Source organism: Salmo trutta, chromosome 9 (genome assembly GCF_901001165.1).
Source record: "Salmo trutta chromosome 9, fSalTru1.1, whole genome shotgun sequence".
Taxonomy (NCBI): Eukaryota; Metazoa; Chordata; class Actinopteri; order Salmoniformes; family Salmonidae; genus Salmo; species Salmo trutta.
In genome coordinates, this window is record NC_042965.1 from 3,165,108 (window position 1) to 3,189,594 (window position 24,487).

Sequence of the window (24,487 nt, forward strand, 5' to 3'; positions counted from 1 at the left end):
AGTCAATGTTTTCATTAACAAGTGCATCGACGACCTCATCCCCATGGTGACCATACGTACATATCCCAACCAGAAGGCATGGATTACAGGCAACATCTGCGTTGAGCTAAAGACTAGAGCTGCCGCTTTAAAGGAGTGGGATACTAATATGGACTCCTATAAGAAATCCTGCTATGACCTCTGAAGAGCCATCAAAGAGGAAAAGTGTAGATACAGGACTAAGATCAAATCCTATTACGCCGGCTCTGATACTCGTCAGATGTGGCAGGGTTTGCAAACTATCACAGATTACAAAAGGATACCCAGCCGCGAGCTGCCAAGTGACATGAGCCTACCAGACTAACTAAATACCTTCTATGTTTGCTTTGATGCAAGCAACACTAAACCAAGCACGAGAGCACCAGCTGTTCTGGACAACTGTGGGATCTCGTTCTCCATAGCCGATGTGAGAAAGACCTTTAAACAGGTCAACATTCACAAGGCCATGGGGGCCAGACAAATTACCAGCACGCGTACTCAGAGCATGCACTGACCAGTTCTTGTCGTGGAAAAAATTGGTCAATCATATTTCACAAATTCCCAGAGCATGCGAGTTCAAATAGATGTTTTATTACTTCATAATAAAAGCCGAGCTGAATCATGAATACAACTGCCTTCCAGTCTTGGCACAGACTTCTTATACATTTGCCCTCCTTACGTCATACTCATAGTAACTCCTCTTAATGGCTCATCACCTCTGGCATTTAGCCACCGTTATCATATTGCCTTGATATTAGGACATGCAACCTGTAGAGTCACAGAAATAGTTTCATGCATGAAAGACCATAGCAACAGACCATGGCACTATACAGGATTAACCAATACATGTCATCCTGCTGACTCCACTGAAAGGGGAACCCCTGTTCTGGAAAAGACCCAAGAGGTGTAACCATAGTTGGCCATAACAGTTACAAGAATAACCAACAGGTGCATATCTAATGGTGTCCAATGACCTATAGCACATAGAGTACTAGTTTTGCTGACTCCTTCTGAAATTCACAATATTCTTCACTGACATTGTCAATCTTTCCCTGACCCAGTCTGTAATACCTACATAGCCCCTGTGCCCAAGATCGCCAAGTTTACCTGTCTAAATGACTATTGCCCCGTAGTACTCACATCTGTAGCCATGAAATGCTTTGAAATGCTGGTCATTGCTCATATCAATACCATCATCCCAGACACCCCTGACCTACTCAAATTCGCATGCCGGCCCAACAGATCCACAGATGACGCTCTCTCTAATGCACTCCACACTCCCCTCTCCGGATAAGAGGAACACCTATGTGACAATGCTGTTCATTGACTGCAGCTCAGCATTTAACACCATTGTGCCCTCCAAGCTCATGACAAAGCTCAGGACCTTGGGACAGAACATCTCCCTCTCCAACTGGATCCTGGACTTATAGGCCACCCCCCAGGTGGTGAGGGTAGGCAACAACTAATCTGCATGCTGACCCTCAACACAGGGGCTTCTTTAGGGGTGCGTGCTCAGTCTCTATTTGTAATCCCTGTTCACCCATGACTGCATGGCCACACACACACACACACACACACACACACACACACACACACACACACACACACACGACTCCAACACAATCATTATGTTTGCTGATGACAACGGTTGTCTGCGCTGATCACCAATGACGATGAGACAGCTTATACGGATGTGGTCAGTGACCTGGCTGTGCGGTTCCAGGTCGACAGCCTCTCCCTCAACATCAGCAAGACAAAGGAGCTGGTCGTGGACTACAGGAAACAGAGGGCCGAGCACGCGCCCATCCACAGGGTTGTAGTGGAGGGGGTCGAAAGCTTCAATTTCCTGTTGTACTTTTGACCCCTTTTTCTCCCCAATTGGTAGTTACAGTCTTGTCCCATCGCTGCAATTCTGGCGCCCGAAGTCAGCTTGCAGGCGCCCGAAGTCAGCTACATGGAGTCGCTAGAGTGCGATGGGACAATGAAATCCCAAACCATCCCCTAACCTGGATGTCGCTTGGCCAATTGTGTGCTGCCTCATGGGTCTCCCGGTCACGGCCGGCTGTAACACAGCCTGAGATCAAACCCGGGTCTGTAGTAATGCCTCAAGCACTGCGATGAAGTGCCTTAGACCGCTGCGCCACTCGGGAGGCCCTCTACCTGGACTATTTGCATTTACCCTTTTTTGCACCAACTCTTGCACTGACTATGCACACTCACTGGACTCTACCCACACACTTACACTCCAACACACACACACCATAAACAAACATTGGCAGTAGAATGGCCCTTACTGAAGACCTGCCAACTTTCCAACCAGTCAGTTCGTCAAATTTCTGCCCTGCTAGAGCTGCCCTGGTCAACTGTAAGTGCTGTTATTGTGAAGTGGAAACGTCAAGGAACAACAGTGGCTTAGACGCAACGTGGTAGGCCACACAAGCTCACAGAACAGGGCCGCCGAATGCTGAAGCGCATAGCGCGTAGAAATCGGTGGTCCTCAGTACCGAGTTACAAACTGCCTCTGGAAGCAACGTCAGCACAAGAACTGTTCGTCTGGAGCTTCATGAAATGGGTTTCCATGGCCAAGCAGCCACACACAAGCCTAAGATCACCATGTGCAATCCCAAGCGTCAGCTGGTGTGGTGTAAAGCTCACCGCCATTGGACTCTGGAGCAGTGGAAATGCGTTCTCTGGAGTGATGAATCCGGCGGACGAATCTGGGTTTGGCAGATGCCAGGAGAACGCTACCTGCCCGAATGCATAGTGCCAACTGTGAAGTTTGGTGGAGGAGGAATAATGGTCTGGGGCCGTTTTTCATGGTTCGGGCTAGGCCCCTTAGTTCCAGTGAAGAGAAATGTTAATGCTACAGCATACAATGACATTCTAGATGATTCTGTGGTTCCAACTTTGTGGCAACAGTTTGGGGAAGGCCCTTTCCTGTTTCAGCATGACAATGCCCCCGTGCACAAAGAGAAGTCCATACAAAAATGGTTTGTTGAGATCGGTGTGGAAGAACTTGATTGGCCTGCACAGAGCCCCGACCTCATAGAGCCCCGACCTCATTAATACTCATGGCTGAATGGAAGCAAGTCACAGCAGCAATGTTCCAACATCTAGTGGAAAGCCTTCCCAGAAGAGTGGAAGCTGTTATAGCAGCAAAGGGGGCGACCAACTCCATATTAATGTCCATGATTTTGGAATGAGATGTTAGACAATACTTTTGGTCATGTAGTGTTTGCTGCTGTTACTGTGTTTATCATCTATCCTGATTGCCTAGTGATTTTTACTCCTACCTACATATTACCTCAACTACATCGTTCCCCTGCACATTGACTCGGTAGTGGTACTCCTTGTATATAGCCTTGTTATTGATATCTATTGTGTTAACATTTTCTATTTTTATTTGCAAATTCTCATACTTTTTAACTTTGCATAGTTGGGAAAGGGCTCGTAAGAAAGCATTTCACGGTGAAGTCGACACCTGTTGTATTCAGCGCATGTGACAAATACATTTTTTATTTGATTTGACTACTACACATGTTCAGAGCGCTGGCTCGTTAGCTGATTAGCTGGACTTTCCTGAAAGCTAACAGCGGGTGGGAGAAAAGAGAGGAACTGTTAAGACAGGTCTTTGTAACCCCCTGAACAACACTTTCCTCTGTGTTGGAACCTGGATGAGGAAATCAGGTCTAATCAGATGAGCCGGCCTAACTGGCCCTTAGGGTTAGGGTTCATCATCATATCTATGAGCCAGCAGCAGCAGGACCAGTGAGCCCAGAGCTCTGATTTTACAGCATCACTGGTCACAGGCACACCCTCAGTCTGCTGGGTAAAAACACTGATAAGACTAACGCTATGGAAGGAGGCATGGGAGGGGTGCTGATGGAGAGAATGAAAAATAGAGGGAGAGGGTAAGGATACTGAAGTCCAGAGTAGATGTTACATCTAGGACAATAGTTTAGCACAGTCTTGTACATCTCTTCATCTCCTCTGCCATCATCTTTACCGTTACTGCAACTTCTTCCTCATCTCTCCATTCTTCTCTTTCTTTCAGTATTTTAGTGAATGCCCATTAAAATAATAGGTAGGGCTGGGAATTGCCAGGGACGTCACAATGCTTACTGCGATTTTAATGCGATTTAATGTTTTAAACATATTGCTCACTATATGTCTGCTGTAGAGAGACGTGTGAGCACCAGAAAACGTGTTTTGATCACCCAGGGAAATAAAAGTGTTGAAAACAACTTTTCGGGCAACCCAACTAATTGGGTCACGTCATACTGCAGCACAACTTGCGGGCTGCCGCAGAATTCTATGGCACGTTATTTAATTGTCAGCCGTTGTTGCCATTAATGCTAGTTAGTGCAAGTTTGACCACCAGAGGGCATCTTTGAGAAGCATTTGACTTTTTGTAACATTGGCAATACTAGAGAATTTAAAACCTTTTTTTGTAAGAACATAGTATATGGGATTGATTTTAAATTTAGCTTAATTAATTTGATTAATATTACGGTGTTTCGATTTCAAGAAAAATGAAACCGTTAGGAAAATATGGTTCTGTACAATGTGACCATTTCCACACCTAATTGTCAGCTAACCAATACCCAAATGGAGATTCAGTGAAAATAAAAATCTCATTGATTTACCAAGACCAGTCGCCATGCTCGTCTCAGAGCAGCGCGAAACGGTGCTGAAATAGTTAACCACACCCGGGTAGGGTATTGCTTCAAATCCTATTATAACTGGATGACGGCGGGCCAGGACATAATAAGTATATAATATTAGCACAAATAATATATATATATATATATAAATATAAATAAATAAATAAATAAATAAATAATTGTGTTTTGTATGTGATCCTCTCACAGTCCGCCCCGGTGGAGAATTCTCCTCCCTTGATAAGAGAAGGATACCCTCGCTGGATGAGGTTTTTTAAATTTAACCTTAATTTAACTATGGAAGTCAGTTAAGAACAAATTCTTATTTACAATGACGGCCTACCCCGGCCAAACCCGGATGACGCTGGGCCAATTGTGAGCCGCCCTATGGTACTCCCAATCACGGTCGGATGTGATACAGCCTGGATTCGAACCAGGGACTGTAGTGATTCCTCTTGCAATGAGATGAGGTGCCTTAGACCACTGCACCACTCGGGAACCATGACCAATATATATTGTCCTGCTAATAACCCAGCCCAGCCTGTTTGCAGAATTCACAGCCAGAATTCACAGCCTGCTACGCTTGTGAAAAACAAAAAATGCCTCCAGCTGTCCATCACTACTGTAAATAAAAACACAGAATATCTAAGGGGCTTTTAAATAATTATAATGCAGGGTTAATAATAATACTTTTTCCACCGTCCACTTGTTAAAGGCTCCAATTGATCGTTTTTTTGATCAATTAGTATATTTGAGTTTAACCACAATATTTGTTGTTCTGTCTTTTCTGGTGGATTAAACTGAAATTGCAACCAACTTTCTATGGCTTGTTTAAAAAATTATGATATTTTGGAAAGGATTTTGTTTTTAAATAACCAAAAGTGAGCGATTGGGTAGCACCATAAAAAGAAGCTGGCTTGATGAAAACGATTTCCATTTCGTCTGTTCTCTTTGGTTGCAATGTCATTTTAATTTAGATAAACAGCTCGTTTTTTTAATGGTAACTGTTAAGGGTGGAGTTTGTGGCGGGGTGAGGAGTACTGGAAAGGTGTGACTTTCAGGTTACAATAGGCCATAAGTTTACAGCAGATCACCGATTGTCCTCACTTTGATTATGCTGTAACAACATACTGTAGCACCATGACCAGGATCTCTATTCATTTAAGTGAGCAGATTAGAGCTTTCAGGAGGAACGGGAAATCTACTGGAGACATTTCAAAAATACTGGTAGACTTGGATTTTGGTCACGGACAGTGTTATTCGCAAACACTATCATCAGATGCCTGTGTTACGCCGAATGCAAAAGACAGGGGAAATGAACAGGTACAGTACACTACAATACTGTAAAGTAGGCCTAATAATGCCAAAAATAATGTTTAAATAAATTGACTGCTGGTCTTTACTGTATGCTGCACATTTTTACATTGTATTCCATTTCCAGCAAGACTATTCAAGAGATCGACTCACTAAAGGATGAAGAGCACTCGGCAAAGGCCATCTGTAATCTGCTGGCATCACAGCACAACATTTACACCGCTCTAATCACAGTCAGAAGACAGTTGAAGAAACTTGCGTGGACTTATGGAAAGGCTCGGTATGACATTATATATTATTTTTTTCAGAGCATTAACCATGTGTGTATTCTCTTGTTTTGTACTGTTCTGTAGTTTCGCCCAATGATTCATCTGGCTAACAAAGAACTTGGCGTCCTGCAGGCCCAGGCATGGATCAAAGCTGGCAAGACATTCAACGACGCCATCTTCACAGATGAATCAACCGTGGCCCTTGAGCAATTTGCTCAAAATTGCTACAGAAAAAAAGGAAGAAGATCAAGCAAGCCGAGTTCCAAGCATCCCTTTAAACTCCATGGGTGGGGGGCAATTTCTCGCCAGGGACCAGGCCCATATTTTATTTTTAATTGGTAAATTTAGCTATTTAGAAAGTAAAAGCTACATAAAATATTGTAGCCTACACCTCACGGACTGCTGTGTGTTGAACAATAATTCATTGTCGTCTCCTTTTTCAGGTATCATGGCTTGAGACTTCTTTGAGGAAGAAATCAAGAGATATGCTGGACCCAGTGTCAGAGAGGTGTTTCTGGGACTACATCGTTTCTTTCGAGGTAGGATTATAGCAATATTTTGTTATGTTCAGGCCTATTTACATGTATATTTCTAGTACCTAATGTTGGCTGTTAGGCTAAATGTATTTTTTTCTTCTCCAAATGTAGACAATGAACCAAAACACACTGCCGCCCGGGTTTGCATTGCAAATGAGTGCATAAACTGGGTCAAGACGCCAGCAGAGTAAGTCGACTATAACACCTGTGGTAGGCCTACAGTATATCTAAAAATATTTTTTTAATCTCTACATGTATAGGTCTCCTGATTTAAATCCAATCGAACTTCTTTGGCATCAACTGAAAACATTAACCCGTAACTCTGCCAAGCAAAGATGAACTGGTGAAGGCCATCAAGATATTTTGGCTTGAGAAATTGACGATACAACAAATCATCATCTCCGCAAGCTTTCACCCGTGGTCGTGGAGCTGGGGGGGAAGTGCAACTAAAATGTAGTTTAAATAAACATCTGCATTTTCAATGTATTTTTCTCGTTATATTATAAATTAAAGCATAAAGACGTTGATGAACTGTTAGGGCCAAATTGGGGGATTTTCACACCTAAAGCAGCTGGACGATGAAGAGTTGCATGTCAAATCAAATCGAATTTTATTAGTCACATGCGCCTTTGAGGGAGGGCACTATGGTGTTGATTGCTGAGCTGTAGTCAATGAATAGCATTCTCACGTAGGTGTTCCTTTTGTCCAGTTGGGAAAGGGCAGTGTGGTGCTCTCATGCATGTTTCAGTGTTCTTTGCCTCGAAGCGAGCTTAGAAGTAGTTTAGCTCGTCTGGTAGGTTCATGTCATTGGGCAGCTCTCGGCTGTGCTTCCCTTTGTAGGCTAATGGTTTGCAAGCCCTGCCACATCCCACGAGCGTCGGAGCCCGTGTAATACGATTCAATCTTAGTCCTGTATTGACACTTTGCCTGTTTGATGGTTCATCGGAGGGCAAAGCGGGATTTCTTATAAGCTTCCCGGTTAGCGTCCCACTCCTTGAAAGCGGCAGCTCCAACCTTTAGCTCAGTGTGGGTGTTGCCTGTAATTCATGGCTTCTGGATGGGGTGTGTACGTACGGTCTCTTTGTGGACGACGTCATCGATGCACTTATTGATGAAGCTCATGACTGATGTGGTGTACTCCAATGCCATAGGAAGAATCCCGGAACATATTCCAGTCTGTGCTAGCAAAACAGTCCTGTAGCTTAGCATCTCCTTCATCTGACCTCGGTTTTATTGACCGAGTCACTGGTGCTTCCTGCATTAATTTTTGCTTGTAAGCAGGTATCAAGAGGATAGAATTATGGTCAGATCTTCCAAATGGAGGGCGAGGGAGAGCTTTGTACACATCTCTGTGTGTGAAGTAAAGGTGGTCTAGAGTTTTTTTCCCTCTGGTTGCACATTTAACATGCTGATAGAAATGAGGTAAAGCAGATTTAAGTTTCCCTGCATTAACGTCTCCAGCCACTAGGAGCGCCGCCTCTGGATGAGCGTTTTCTGGTTTTCTTATGGCGGAATACAACTCAATAGTGCGGTCTTAGTGCCAGCATCGGTCTAAAATACAGATTAAAACTCTCTAGGTAGATAGCGTGGTCTACAGCTTATCATGAGATACTCTACCTCAGGTGAGCAAACCTTGAGACTTCCTTAGATATCGTGCACCAGCTGTTGTTTACACACACACACACACACACACACACACACACACACACATACGTAGTTCGCACCCCTTGTCTTACCAGACGCCGCTGTTCTATCCTGCCGATACAGCGTTTAACCAGCCAGGTGTATGTTGATAATGTCGTCGTTCAGCCACGACTCCGTGAAGCATAAGATATTATAGTTTTTGATGTCCCGTTGGTAGTTTAATCTTCCTCGTAGGTTGTCGATTTTATTTTCCAATAATTGCACGTTAGCTAGATGAACGGCAGGCAGGGGGGGGTTTATTCAATCGCCAACAAACTCTCAGTAGGCAGTCCGACCTCCGTCCTATTTTTCTCCGTCATCTCTTCATGCAAATGACGGGGATTTGGGCCTGTTCCCGGGAAAGCAGTGTGTCGTTCATGTCGGGCTCGTTAAAAGGGGGAGAAAAAAAAAAATTCTGCCAGTTCGTGGTGAGTAATCGCTGTTCTGATGTCCAGAAGTTATTTTCGGTCATAAGAAACGGTAGCAGCAACATTATGTACAAAATAAGTTAAAAAAAAACAAGTTAAACAGCTTAGAAAAAACTACAAAAACACAATCGGTTAAGAGCAAGTAAAATGTCAGCCATCTTCTCCGGCGTCGTCATTCAAAAGCTAAAACTCAATTCATAAACCATGTGCCATGGAATCTCTTCCCAACTATTTTGCAATCTATATTGCTCTCCGACATTTTGCAGTTGCATGATGTCTTGAGTTAGAAATGTACAGTGGCTTGTGAAAGTATTCACCCCCTGGGCATTTTTCCTATTTTGTTGCCTTACAACCTGGAATTAAAATAGATTTTTTTTGGGGGGGGGTTGTATTATTTGATTTACACAACATGCCTACCACTTTGAAGATTAAAAATATTTTTATATTGTGAAACAAACAAGAAATAAGACAAAAAAAACAGAAAACTTGAGCGTGCATAACTATTCACCCCCCCCAAGTCAATACTTTGTAGAGCCATCTTTTGCAGCAATTACAGCTGCCAGTATCTTGGGGCATGTCTTTATAAGCTTGGCACATCTAGCCACTGGGATTTTTCCCATTCTTCAAGGCAAAACTGCTCCAGCTCCTTCAAGTTGGATGGGTTCCGCTGGTGTACGGCAATCTTTAAGTCATACCACGGATTCTCAATTGGACTGAGGTCTGTGCTTTGACTAGGCCATTCCAAGACATTTAAATGTTTCCCCTTAAACCACTCTAGTGTTGCTTTAGCAGGATACTTAGGGTCATTGTCCTGCTGGATGGTGAACCTCCGTCCCAGTCTACAATCTCTGGAAGACAGAAACAGGTTTCCCTAAAGAATTTCCCTGTATTTAGCGCCATCCATCATTCCATCAATTCTGACCAGTTTCCCAGTCCCTGCCGATGAAAAACATCCCCACAGCATGATGCTGCCACCACCATGCTTCGCTGTGGGGATGATGTTCTCGGGGCGATGGGGGGTGGTTGGGTTTGCACCAGACATAGTATATTCCTTGATGGCCAAAAAGCTCAATTTTAGTCTCATCTGACCAGAGTACCTTTTTCCATATGTTTGGGGAGTCTCCCACATGCCTTTTGGTGAACACCAAACATGTTTGCTTATTTTTTTCTTTAAGCAATGACTTTTTTGTTGCCACTCTTCCGTAAAGCCCAGCTCTGTAGAGTGTACGGCTTATAGTGGTCCTATGGACAGATACTCCAATATCCGCTGTGGAGCTTTGCAGCTCCTTCAGGGTTATCTTTGGTCTCTTTGTTGCTTCTCTGATTAATGCCCTCCTTGTGTGGTCCGTGAGTTTTGGTGGGCGGCCCTCTCTTGGCAGGGTTGTTGTGGTGCCATATTCTTTCCATTTTTAAATAATGGATTTAATAGTGCGCCGTTGGATGTTCAACGTTTTGGATATTGTTTTATAAGAGAGCCCCTTGATATTCATGGTGCCGCTTGCTTGGTGGTGCCCCTTGCTTGGTGGTGTTGCAGTCTCTGGGGTCTTTCAGAACTGGTGTATATATACTGAGATCATGTGACACTTAAAGTCCACCTGTGTGCAATCTAACTAATTATGTGACTTCTGAAGGTAATTGGTTCCACCAGATCTTGTTTATTTTGGGGCTTCATAGCAATGGAGGTGAATACATATGCACGCACCACTTTTCCGTTTTTAATTTTTTGAAACAAGTAATTTTTTTCACTTCACCAATTTGGACTATTGTGTGTATGTCCAGTACATGAAATCCGTAATAAAAATCTATTTAAATTGCAGATTGTAATGCAACAAAATAGGGAAAAAAACGCCAGGGAGGATGAATACTTTTGCGAGGCACTGTGACACTCTAGAGTACTTAAGCATCGAATACATTGCAAATTGGGGGATTTTCACACCTACAGGCTATGGAGAGTATTATCCTGCTAATAGGAAACATTGTTTGCATGATGGGCTACACCTGCTACAGTACACTTGTGAAAATCAAGTGTTTGAAAACCTGTTTTCAAAATGCCTCCAGCTGTCCATCACTACTGTAAATAATCATCAGCATCTACCTTTCCAATTACTTTTAGAGTTTGGGATTTACAGATGTGCGCTGTGAGAATATCTAATAATAACTTTGTAAGTAAGGATGCATTACGAAAGGAAAGTGACATGTGTAGAAAACGGTGGTAATATTTTCTCTTTTAGAGACTATAATACTGTACATGGCATTCAGGTCCAGGTCATTTTCATTTCTCTTAGAATAAAAACCTTAGTGTAACAACAGTTTTATTAAGTAATATGCTACAATCCAGTTACAGCTTGTTCTGATCAAGTAGAAACAAAAAAATTCTCTTTTTGTGGTGTGCGTGCAATACAGAGGAATAGCAATTTTTACACTATTGTTCAGGAGGAACGGAAAATTGCGTGTCAATACATAAACCACGTGCCATCGAAAATCTCTTCCCAACTATTTTGCAATCTATATGGGACCCTTGGGACCCAAAAGCATAATCAGTGCTCTAACTCCCACTTTGCGGTGGTCTGAAGCTATGAAGCAGTGACACAGGGTACCGTACTAAACCACAAATAACCTCTAAATCCCGCAGCATAATCTCAAAACTTTTAGTTGAGCAACCACTGTATGTCATTCTCACTGAACACAAGTCTAAGAAGCGGTAGATCTGTTCTATGAGCGCCATTTCTATGCTTTCCGTTCTTAAGTTTCGTTTTTGCGTCTTTTACTTTTTTGTTGTTGACCAGCATCAAACAGCTGAAAATACAACATCGTTGTATTATGTTAAGGGAAAAATATTTCACAGCAGTTTAGATGGTACAATGATTCTCTACATTATACTTCCTTGTTATGTCAGAAACTGATATTAGGCAAACTATTAGAATTTAAGCAACCAGTAAATGGCTGAGTGATTTCTGCAGAGCGCACCTTTAAAAAGATGCAGAACAAGCTCTATGATGAAAAATACTGGAGTGTTGGGGCATGTACAGCAGACTAGCGCTAGTTAACACTACTTACAGTAATAAAAATGAAAATATAACTGTATCCATCACTAATAATAGGTCAACATTCACATCAGTGTTTTAGGTAAAATATTGCCAAACTATATAGTTGCAAAATGAGCTCCAAGTCTATTACTCTGTGCCACTTCAGGGCACTCAGGAACCTCTCTAGTTACTAATGGCCCACACTCTTAAGTGTGTGTGTGTGTGTGTGCACTTGCAAACCATTCAGTCTTCTCTTTTGTCCTCTTTTTCCAAATCATCTCTCAATTACGCATTTCACATCCTTGCAGAAAATACACATGCAAACTTGAAGGAAAGCATGCATACAAACACATTTGTATTCCATTTGTCGATCTGTCAGTGTCTGCGTCTATTTTTGTTTACGTGTGTGCGTGCGTGCGTGAAGATGGATCGAAAATGAATTGGGTCATGTGAGTCTGTCTGTCTTATCCCCTTTTCCGACAACTTAACCATACATCCAACTTTTTCAAGCCTTCTTTTTATACCTGAAAGGTATTGCTGGTATCAAAGTCAAAACTTTAATGCTGCCAAATGTCCTAGTAATAATTTCGGTAAAGTTCTGCCTAGGGCTGTGGTGGTCATGACATTTTCTCAGCCGGTTATTGGCACGCTAAAGACTGCCGGTCTCACGGTAATCTACAGTTATTTAACAAACACATTTAGCATCTCCAGGTCTCAATGCATACAAACCGCATACAAGCTGCTGCTGATGTGCGCCGTTCAAACATCTACATTTAAAATCCAATAAATATCTGTAATATACACCATCACAATAAATCCATTTGACAGTACCAGTCAAGTTTGGACACACCTACTCATTCCAGGGTTTTTCTTTATTTGTACTATTTTCTACATTGTAGAATATTAGTGAAGACATCAAAACCATGAGATAACACATATGGAATCATGTAGTCACCAAAAAAAGTGTTAAACAAATCAAAATATAGTTGAGATTGTTCAAAGTAGCCACCTTTTGCCTTGACAGCTTTGCACACTATTTTCATTCTCTCAACCAGCTTCATGAGGTAGTAAACTGGAATGCATTTCTATTAACAGGTGTGCCTTGTTAAGTTATCGAATTTCTTTCCTTAATGCGTTTGAGCCAATGAGTTGTGTTGTGACAAGGAAGGGGTGGTATACAGAAGATAGCCCTTTTTGGTAAAAGAACAAGTCCATATTATGGCAAGAACAGCTCAAATAAGCAAAGAGAAAACGACAGTCCATTACATTAAGACATGAAGTTTTTTCAAATGCAGTCGCAAAAACCATCAAGCGCTCTGATGAAACTGGCTCTCATGAGGACCGCCACAGGAAAGGAAGACCCAGAGTTACCTCTGCTGCAGAGGATAAGTTCATTAGAGTTACCAGCCTCAGAAATTGCAGCCCAAATAAATGCTTCACAAAATTCAAGTAACAGACACATCAACATCAACTGTTCAGAGGAGACAGCGTGAATCAGGCCTTCATGATAAAATTGCTGCAAAGAAACCACTACTAAAGGACACCAATAATAAGAAGAGACTTGCTTGGGCCTAGAAACACGAGCAATGGACATTAGACCGGTGGAAATCTGTCCTTTAGTCCAAATCTGAGATTTTTGGTTCCAACCGCAGTATCTCTGTGTGACGCAGAGTAGGTGAACTGATGATCTCCGCATGTGTGCTTCCCACCGTGAAGCATGGAGGAGGTGGTGTGATGGTGTAGGAGTGCTTTGCTGGTGACACTGTCAGTGATTTATTTAGAATTCAAGGCACACTTAACCAGCATGGCTACCACAGCATTCTGCAGTGATACGCCATCCCATCTGGTTTGTGCTAAGTGGGAATATCATTTGTTTTTCAAAAGGACAATGACCCAACACACCACCAGGCTGTATAAGGGCTATTTGACCAAGACGACGATTGATGGTCTGGCCTCCACAATAACCCGACCTAAACTCAATTGAGATGGTTTGGGATGAGTTGGACCGCAGAGTGAAGGAAAAGCAGCCAACAAGTGCTCAGCATATGTGGGAACTCCTTCAAGACTGTTGGAAAAGCATTCCAGGTGAAGCTGGTTGAGAGAATGCCAAGAGTGTGCAAAGCTGTCATTAAGGCAAAGGGTGGCTACTTTCAAGAATCTCAAATATAAAACATTTTTATTTCTTTAACACTTTTTTGGTTACTTTAACACTTTCATGATTCCTTATGTGTTATTTCATAGAAGAATAATAGTGAAGACATCAACTATGTAGAAAATGGTAAAAGTAAAGAAAAACCCTTGAATGAGTAGGTGTGTCCAAACTTTTCACTGGTACTGTGTGTGTATATATTATACTCTTACTATAGGCTGTATGTTGACTGTGATCGGGTAGGTGTGTCTTGTCTGTTTAATGAACAAAATAAACAATTGATTTCATTTGGATAGCGCAGCCATGGCTGCACAGACCAGTAACATAGGCCTAATTAAAACTCTGAATATGCTATTCGATTATTTTGAAAATACATTTTATTAGTCTTAATATTTCTCAGGACCTGCCTAAACTAATTAATAATGGATATATTTTTGATGGTGTATATTCAAAATGGACTTATTAAAAATAGATGCCCACCCACATCTGCAAACCACTACAACCCCTTGTGACCGGCATGCGCGCTGGAGGTATAAAAGGTCTACGCAGGCAGAAATTAGGTAATGTCCTACTGCCGCCTGTTGTAACAGTAGATGACCACTGGCTCGGATGCCTAACGGAATGTGTGCGCCATGGCTGATTCACATTCTCCGCATTGGACCAGGCGGCGAGGCTGGCTTGGAGGCTCCCTCTGGGTCTCTCTCCTTCAGAATCACCCATGTGCGCACGCACACACACACACACACACACACACACACACACACACACACACACACAGCCCCACTCTCTTACTTGAATACCTCCTATGTACTGTTTAAAAGTCTTTCTCCCTTTTAAAGTGTATGAGCATATATGTATGGTCAGTGCTGTGTGTGTGTGTGTGTGTGTGTGTGTGTGTGTGTGTGTGTGTGTGTGTGTGTGTGTGTGTGTGTGAAGAACAGCCTGTGATAATATTAGTATTGATTCAGTGTGGCCGGGCTTTTAATATCAGGGAGGCATAGCGCTGAAGGCCTGCACTATTAAACCTCGCCAGATTCCTATCATATCTCTGCACCTTAATAGACCCAGTGTGCTTGCTGGGTCAGGGACACCAATGACGACTTTGGTATGATGTTCGTGTGTGTGCTGACCTAATTCAGTCTACACCAGTGTGTGTGTGTGGTGTTCACCACTACTCAAAACAACTAACACACACACAATCTTCATTAACACACAATCTAATAACGGTCTGGCAGGAGAAAGGAAAGCAGCGTAACGTGTGGATTGTGGTAAAAACACACACACACACACACACACAAACACACACACAAACACACGTTTCAAAACAGACACAGATCTGTGTAACACAAATCATGCCTGCTAGCAGAGATGCATGCCGACACTGCATTACCCGTCTGTCTAAAGTATACCGCTGGCTGCTGGTGTCATTATCTACATACACATCAATCTATCCCCCTGCAGGTCCTCACACATCCATCACACTGCCTGTATGGCACTCTGCAGCCCAGGAAAAAACAACCAGAATGATTGTCCACTTCTACAAGATAGTGCTTTCTGTCCTAAGGAAGATGTGCCATGGGAGTCAAGGTTGGGATGCATCTCAGGGAACAGTGCTATTTTCTGTGAGCGATGATCGCCTCCCAAGAACAGGGAATGGAGATGTAGAGCGATAGCTAGAATGACAAGATGAAAAGAGCAGACTCACTGTCGCACTCAGTGTATCAGAACGCAAGGGACCTTTCCATATTAAAGTACAAGGCATCCGTATAGGGCACACACACACACACACACACGTACGTATGTCGCACGCACACACATGCAAGCGTACACAAAGAAATGTGCTTATGATACACACACACACACTGCAGGAAGGAGTCTGTCATTGAGGAAAAGGTGCAATCCCAAAATGATCTGTAATGGGGTATTTGGCAAATCAGGCATCAGATGTGGTTTCAGCAACCCTAGACAGTTGTATGCTGCTGTAGCTCTCCGGTGATGCTGGCATGTGCCTGGAGCCCAGACAACCTAACAGATCATCGAACACCACATTGAGATATGACTAGACAGGTCCAAAATACAGATGAGCATGTCCTTTATCACAGTGTGGTCAATGAGAAATAGTGAGAGATTCTGCCACAGCTACAAGCCTTTGCCTTTTCCGGAAGCTCAAGGCATCTAGAGAAGCTCTCCACAGTCCAGAAATGCATTGATGACTGAAATGTAGTTAAAAAGCATAGTAGCTGCATTGTTCCACTTGAAAGAATGTCAGACAATGTCCCACTGAACACCAGAGTATCCCAATTACAACTCATATACCTGGTGACCCAACCACATGAGAGCTATGCCACAGCCAGACTCTCTGTGTGTGTGTGTGTATATATCATTCATAGAAAATGATCTACTCTGCTATTAATGTCACCTCCGAGAACAACCGTCAATAGGGCATGGTGGTGCATGCTCTGAATGCGTCTCCTTGCCTTATGAGAGACACACGTTCTAGTCGCCATGGGGTTTCTCCATAACATGACTTAATGGCCTTTCACTGCTGTACAATGAGCTACAACAATTGTACTTGCCACTTGTATTTATGTAATGACGGACTGTTGTCATTGATTTTATGGCAGAAGGACAGACAATGGTGGAGCCTCTATCAAGTATTCTAAATCAAAGCATTGCAACCTTTCCTCTAGAAACGCCTATGAAATTATAACCATATATGGTTATTATGTTGCCTAACTACTTAGGTTAACAGAAAGCCACTAGACTTACCCACAGATTCTTATTCGGGCTGGCCATGGTAGTTCAAGGACGAAGACTCTCCAAATCTCCAAACAAGCAACACACTTATGCAATACCAGGTTACAAGCAACGTCCCAAACAGCCCGCACACCCAGAACTCTTTGATTCCTCAAGAGATAATAAATCCATTGACAGAATATCCAGTCATCTTCAGAAAAAGGTTGTAGCCTAGGCTACTACAGTTTATGTTTTTGTATTATTGTGGTCCGTTACCAAAAAAAAAAACGGATAACCCTGGCTTGCGCAGGACCAGCGGAGAATGTGGCGGTCATCTGCCCGACCTCATCTCTGCGCTGTCATCCGTAGCCCCTCCGACTCGCTCTTCAGCACCGGACGGGTAAAGACTGACTGCCGGGGAGGACTAACCGGAGAGGCGGCTGAGGAGGCGGGTGTGCCTTGTGCGCACACCGGCAAAGGCGGCTGGAGCGTGGGCACGGTTTGAAAATAAGGTACGTGTGTATGTCAAATCCGTTGCTGACTGTGCCTATATCCGTCCATTATAAAAAGAGACTGCATGTGCAGTTTCCGAAATAGTGACACATGAAAGTCAGTCACTTTTCCCGAGCAATACCAAATTACTCAAATCGTATCTGTGTTAAAAGGTAGGCTTGTATTGTTTTCTTACCGCTCATTAGTCCACAGCTAAACTACTGTCACGACAGTACCGTAAATCCCTAAAGTCTCTCGCCAAATTTCTATCGCTCAATCAAATACATTTCAAGATTACATCATCGCCTGTTTGCCATTTGGAGACTTGGTGTGGCAGTTGTGAGTTTCTGGACCCGTCATTGCCTAGAATGTGTCTAAAAATGATCAACCTGTGGTAGGTTATGTTGGGAAAATATGACACACACTATAATATATCCAAATCAAAATCCGTATTTAAAAATCAGGCACTGTGACAACATTTCACCTCAATACCATGCGAAATATGCAAATAGAAAAAATCTAAATAGTTGATGTTTGACATTTCAAACAAAAACTACATTTGAACCAACCCTACTCTAGAAATAAAACATCCGCCTGAATTCCCTGGTCTTTGCTAAATTGCATGGCCTTGTGGGTGCGCTGGGAAGTTGGTGTGCGCTGATGCACATCGCGCCGTGGCTGGTGATGGATGGACGCGTTTTGCAGAGTAAACGGATGAGCCCTACATAATTAAATGTGAAAACAAACAAGCTTCAAATACAGCGACTGCATGCTCTGACATACGTTTAGGGCAAATCCATTTGAATTAAATCACTTTGACAGCTTCCCTTTTGATTTCAACAAAACTTTCAATATATGTTTACCCAAGGAAGAAGTGGTCAGAAACTGACTTTTTGGACGTTAATGCCAATAAGGTAATAAAAGGTGCTCAAAGTTAATACATTTTGCATAACCCACCATAGGAAATCCATGTCTCACCAGAAAAGATAAAAACGGATGAGTATGATACAATTTAAAAGCTTAAAGTTAACAATTGTATTATTTCTTGATTTTTTAAATAATACATTTTACATTTTTAAACCTTTAAAAAAAGGTGCAATATGCAGAAATCGCTCAGCCATTTCCTGGTTGCTAGAATTCTAATAGTTCCCCTAATTTCAATTTGTGTGACAAAACAAGCAATGCGTAGTGTAGAGAATGCTTGTACCAACTAAACTGCTGTGAAATATATTGTCAATAACCAAAAATATTGTATTTTCAGCTGTTTGAAGCTGGTGTTTGAAGCATAGAAATAGCACACATAGAACATGTCTACTGCTTCTTAGACTTGCCTTGAATGAGACGGACAGATATAACTCACATTTCTATGTGAATTTGACCAGGTTCGCCCAAAAAGTTACATATTGCAGCTTTACCGTCAATCATCTAAAAGCCTCTGACTGTCAGGAAACTGGGTGTATGTCGCGCATTACTACTTCACAGGGGAGGCATCATAAACATGTATTTTTATCAAAATGTGTTGTTTGACAGAAATGCCTTATGCAACATGTGAACTTTCATGTGCCTTGATAACAAACTTGTATGCCATCTGTTAATATGAAAACAATTGTTAAATTACGAGCCGTTGGTTTAGCCAATGGAAAAGGCAGGAACCTTCCCGCTAGCCATGATTGGCTGAAATAATGGATGGGCTGGACATGCCGAGAGAGGAGTTCGGATTGGTCTGCCATGTAGCGCGCTTCTGTCTATAAGATGAGCAGCTCAGTACTTGTAGGTAATCATTTCTAACGTGGCTTTAAAAATAAAAATAAAAGATATCACGAAGAACTGCAAAAGTGTTGATAATGCTCTCCACTTTCTGGAGGACCGAGTTTTGACATCAGAGGAATGCCCGGTGGAAGCAGAGTATGACAGCTAAGGTGAAGGAGAAAATTCAGGTGTTTGATTGCAAATACTTGGAGGGAGTCGAAAAGAGAAGGCTGTTGTATAAAAAAAAATCTGTCTTCGGATAGATCTTCAAACTAAGGGCAACCATGCCAGTACGTCATTTTCATTTCCAGTTAAAGTGTACTGTTAGCTAGCTAATGTTACTGTGTTGTAATATTATTTGTATCTCAAGGCCATTTGCATTGCTAGTTATAGCCTAATATTAGCTAGCTAACATTGCACCTGGTTGGTTAGCTACCTGCAGATTCATGCAGGGTAGAAACGTTATGAGTTGGGATTATGCTTTATTGTTTAGCTAGCTAGCTACATGTCTAAACAAAAGACTCCACTATGCAAGTAACCATTTCAATAGAATGTTTATGATGGTCACTGTGACAACTGTTGATAGACGTAGCAGGTAAATTCACTCTGGCTATCTACTCAGATTTCAGAGCACTCTCGTCTTAGTGTGCAGAATAACTGATGAATTTACCCAGCTCAACACCCGTTGAATATGGCCGGTGTCAGTGAGCTTTGGCAAAAAAAGCATAATTAAATTGTTGCCAGCAGCACAGTTGAAGTCACCAACGTTCTGGATAACATAAAAACAGCCTAACCAGCTCTGCTAGTGTGAGTAAAATGGTCAGAGTGAGCCGTTCTCTCATTTGTGTCTGGAAGTAGATAGCAAGCTAGCCAACGTTAGCCAGACAGCAGTAGTCAAGCACCCAAGCAGTTAGGTCAGAACGCTCGGATCAACCCTACCTTTCGGCCAGAGCGAACGGCCAATCTGACAACACAGTTTACGAACACCCAGTGCACACTCTGGCACTCCAGATTAAATTTACAAAACACACGTGTAGATTAAACCAGCCTTTAGTCTTAATCTTTGGTTGTTTAGTACATAGCCTCACATGTGAATCCTTAAAGAGATGGGTGGGGCTAAAGCTTAAAAGGGTGTGAACGATGCTGAATGGGTGTAGACATAGAAGAGCTCTCCAGCAGGTACCAAAACAAGGGCCATTTTCACAAAAGTGAGGTTACAAGTTTACCAATTTCACAAAGCAGAATTTCTTGCCCATTGTTCCTCAACTGTAGTGTACATATAACTTTCTAGCTCTGAGTCTGTACTTTTATCCAATATAAAAAAAACAGTTTCATATTTTGCTACACAGTTTCATATTTTCCCCCCGGTCGGTCAAGGGGTCTGAATACTTTCCGAATGCACTGTATACTAAGAGTGACAATCAAATAAAACAGATTGGAGATCTTACAACTAGATAAAAGGAAATGTTCATTTGAGAATACAACACAGAAACAGACACATAGACAGAACCCCCTCCCCTCCTTATTGCAGGATTGTGACAACGACGTGTGATTTTGGAGGTATGGCAACCAGAGACTAGTCCAAAACATGACAACCACCCTGTATTCAAGAGCATGTTGTATCTCAACCCATGGGGGACATCGCAACAACCTTAGATGATGTAAAATAAGGTCTAAGCTACAGCATTTGTGAATATGAAAAAAAGTTTCAGCGATTTTAGATCATTGATGTTAACAAAAAAAAGGACAATTTTGATTACAAATTTGTTTTTCTAAAGAATTATACAATATTTGTAAAACCCTGTTTGTAAGATTTTAAAATGGTATCAATCTCAACCATTTATCTTTTTCAGTGAGGAAGACATGGATGTCTCATGGTATGGTGCGGTATGCAAAATGGGGAAACTTTGAGCACCTTCATCTCTTGAATGTTTTGGCATTCAGGTCCAAAAAGTCACTTTCTGAGCACCAAGTATGGAAGGTTTCATTCAAATCAAAACGGGTACTGTCAAAAAGTGACTTATTTCAAATGGATTTACCCATTCAATAGGAGGCAGGCGTTTAACAAATCAACAGCCTAATCAACTTACTTAGGACTAGGGCCGACCCCATTTAGTCGACTGGTCGATTGTTTGGTCAAGGCTGTTGGTCAACCGAGAATTTTTTTGTCTAGCAGTTGCAAAAAAAAATTCTAATGTATGGCACACGTCTTTGATTGATGCCTGTCTCAGTGGACTATTCCATTGCGGAGGCCGTGGGGATGGCACACCAGTAGTACATTTACCTTTAATTCACATCATTTCTAAATCTACAATGTTTGTTTGGTTACCATAATTTCTGTTAATGCATTCAATATATTATTCTAACAGTATTTTACATTTCTCATTGTCGGAGTGGACACGTTGTTTGCAGAGCACACATAAAACAGTAGGCTACACTTATTTCATTCCATTTACGAGTTGTCAATTTATTCATGGTGTTTTATTTGGAGCGCTCGTTAATGTTGAGTAAGGACGTGCACCTGATTATGCATTGAATTAGGCCTAGGCAACCTGGCCTGCGCACAAATGTATGCTTATATATATGTGCCCATTTAGGGATCTGATAGTATTTCTGATTTTCTTAATTAACTCACCACCACTAATGAGTTGTGGAGCTTCTCAAATAATTTCTCTTCACATCAAAACAGCAAGTAAACAAAAGTGTGTTTTTAACATCCACTAAGAATGACAACAGTTCCTCAATGTAGCCTATTTGAACAAATCTTTCCAGCTATCTCCCCTTCGATAACCACGGGTTGAAAGGTGAAATATTTTTAATGCTCTGATCAGGTGGAAACGTCATAAAATAGGCCTACCTGATTACTTCTTATCCCTTGCGCAGGAAACTTGGAGGGTCCAGAATATTTTCTACAATGTTGCCAGTTTGTTAGCATTTGGGCTGGACCAAGTTAATACAACTTTCAAGTTCCTTGCAAACAGGCCATGCATAGCCAATGTTATTTATTTTCTACCTGCAGGCTGCAATGTTTTTATTTGTTGGCTTTATGTAGGATAGTTGGCAATGGCATAGTTGGCAATGGCAATATAAGTTACTTTCAGATTTGTATAATTTATATTTTGAGATACGACAAATTTATTATAAAATCAATGAAACTGTTCCATGAAAATGTGCATTTGAAAATCATAACAGACACGTAGATTGGTAGAAAGGGTAAGAAATTGGCACTCCAAATGGAAAAGTTTGCTGACCCCTGGTGTAGTCTATTACCGACAACTTCGGGAGTGTAATGGCAAAATCTGTGAAGACCAGCAGCAGTGGGTGGTGGTGGTTTGGGACATGTTTTTGTTCTTCCGGTTAGGCTATCTTGATCTCTGGCTCCCTCTTGAGTAATGTGCATGTCTTAATTATTTAAATCAGTGTGCTTAAAGCATCAGACAAGCTCAGTAGCTTACATATTAGTTGATTTTATTAAAACACATAGGGTGTGTCTACAGTATATGGAAAAATACACGTTTAAGAATTTCAACCAGTCGATTGGTCGAAAGACTCTTGGTCAACCAAGATTATTATATAAAAATGTAATAGGGGACAGCCCTCCTTCGGCCTAATCATAAATTAATGTCTACTAGCCTATACACACCTAAAGGCAATGGCGTCTCCAGTGCCCATCATCAACTAGCAATATTTCTAGTTGATTATGGGCACTGGTTAACTGATTAACTGTTGGATCAGTCAGGAAGCATATCAGATTGGTAATTTATTTAATATATTTTTCTAAAAACGTTTATATCTATATTCAGGGGAACCCAATTGAGACCAGTGTCTCATTTACAAATGGTGCCCTGAGGACAAATACAATACTTTAGGTATTGTCTATATAATGTTTTATATAACTTGTTATAAGCATACATATGGCTAATAATAGGCTGTAAATTCAGGATCATTATGAGATTGAACTTATTATCATAGTCATACATGCTAAAGACAAGTCTTACAATGCATTATAGCCTACCTGCAGCCTTTAAGTTAATTATTACCATCAGATTTAAGCAGCAATTAAGTGAATCAGAGGTTCTATTTTTATAGCCAATCCAACAGGTCTTAAATTACTACATGCTTGGATCAGGGGAGACCAGACGAGACGAGACCAGACCAGACGAGACCAGACCAGACCAGACGAGACCAGACCAGACCAGACGAGACCAGACCAGACGAGACCAGACGAGACCAGACGAGACCAGACAAAATGGCACTGGGAGGAGAGGTGGAAGGATGGCAACATGGATGGATGGGATAGGATGGGAGAGAATAGGAGACAGAGAGGAGAGCCAGTGTTGAGTAAGTATATGGTTGAGCAAAGAAAGGGAATGAAAAACAGATAAAGATATTAATGATGAGGTGTAGAAAGGATAGGACGGAACAAGAGCGGGCCCGTTTTGGCTTTGCTTCTACACAAATACACTCACGCATAACCCATCTCCACGTCTATTCTGTCAACAGATCTCTTCACCTCCGGCTAAAGACTGAGGTTACGGTTTGTCATGGTAACCGCTTCACTTTGAGTACTATGACGACTCCCACACACAGCTAAGAGCCAGGGGCAGCGTGGTCAAACAGCCGTCAACAACAAGTCTACTGTAGCATCATCAACAACACAGAAGGATGCTTTTGGATTGCATGTAGGATTAAAGACAGTTAACAACAAGAGACAGAAGACCGTTTATAAAAAGCTTGTTACCTCCCGAGTGGCACAGCGGTCTAAGGCTACAGACCCAGGTTCGATCCCGAGCTGTATCACAACCGGCCGTGATCTGGAGTCCCGTAGGGCCGGCGACAATTGGCCCAGCGTCGTCCGGGTTAGCGGAGGGTTTGGCCGGGGTGTGGCTTTACTTGGCTCATTGCGCTCTAGCGACTTCTTGTGACGGGCCAGGCGCCTGCAGGCTGACCTCAGTCGTCAGTTAAACGGTGTTTCCTCCAACACATTGGTGCGGCTGGCTTCCGGGTTAAGCGGGCAAGTGTTAAGAAGCGCTATTTGGAGGGTCATGTTTCAGAGGACGCATGACTCGACCTTTGCCTCCCGTGCCCGTTGGGGAGTTGCAGCGTTGAGACGATCGAAAGCGGGAGAAAAATAAAATAAATAAAATAAACATTGTTACTGTCTGTCTGTCTGTCTGTCTGTCTGTCTGTCTGTCTGTCTGTCTGTCTGTCTGTCTGTCTGTCTGTCTGTCTGTCTGTCTGTCTGTCTGTCTGTATAGATAGGCCAGGACAACTGAGTTAGAGCAGTAAATATCTTGCAGGTAATAAGATTAGAGTTCCAGGAGGCAGTGGGCACATGGCCAGAGAGAGTAACCTACCAAGCGTTAGCCTCACTTCACTTTACCCTCTGAACACTGGAAAGCAGACTACACTGCCATACACACTAA

At 42.3% G+C, this 24,487-nt stretch overlaps 1 protein-coding gene and 1 long non-coding RNA gene across 5 annotated transcripts in view; one reads left to right on the top strand and one right to left on the bottom strand.

Moving 5' to 3' along the window:
• Nucleotides 1-24,487, bottom strand: part of LOC115199738 (rhotekin) — a 128,497-nt gene that overhangs the window by 42,556 nt on the left and 61,454 nt on the right. Inside the window, exon 1 of one of the 4 annotated variants that reach the window (XM_029762130.1) lies at nt 16,854-17,207. The exons of the other annotated variants lie outside the window; for them this stretch is intronic. Coding sequence (XP_029617990.1) covers nt 16,854-16,880 — 27 coding nt within the window. The 5' untranslated portion in view covers nt 16,881-17,207. Of the gene's footprint in view, nt 1-16,853; nt 17,208-24,487 lie in introns of those variants that run through there. 4 annotated transcript variants of the gene reach the window in all.
• On the top strand, nt 17,199-24,180 carry LOC115199740 (uncharacterized). The gene is made up of 3 exons (XR_003879404.1): nt 17,199-17,332; nt 23,151-23,402; nt 23,565-24,180. It is a non-coding gene; the product is annotated as an uncharacterized LOC115199740 (long non-coding RNA).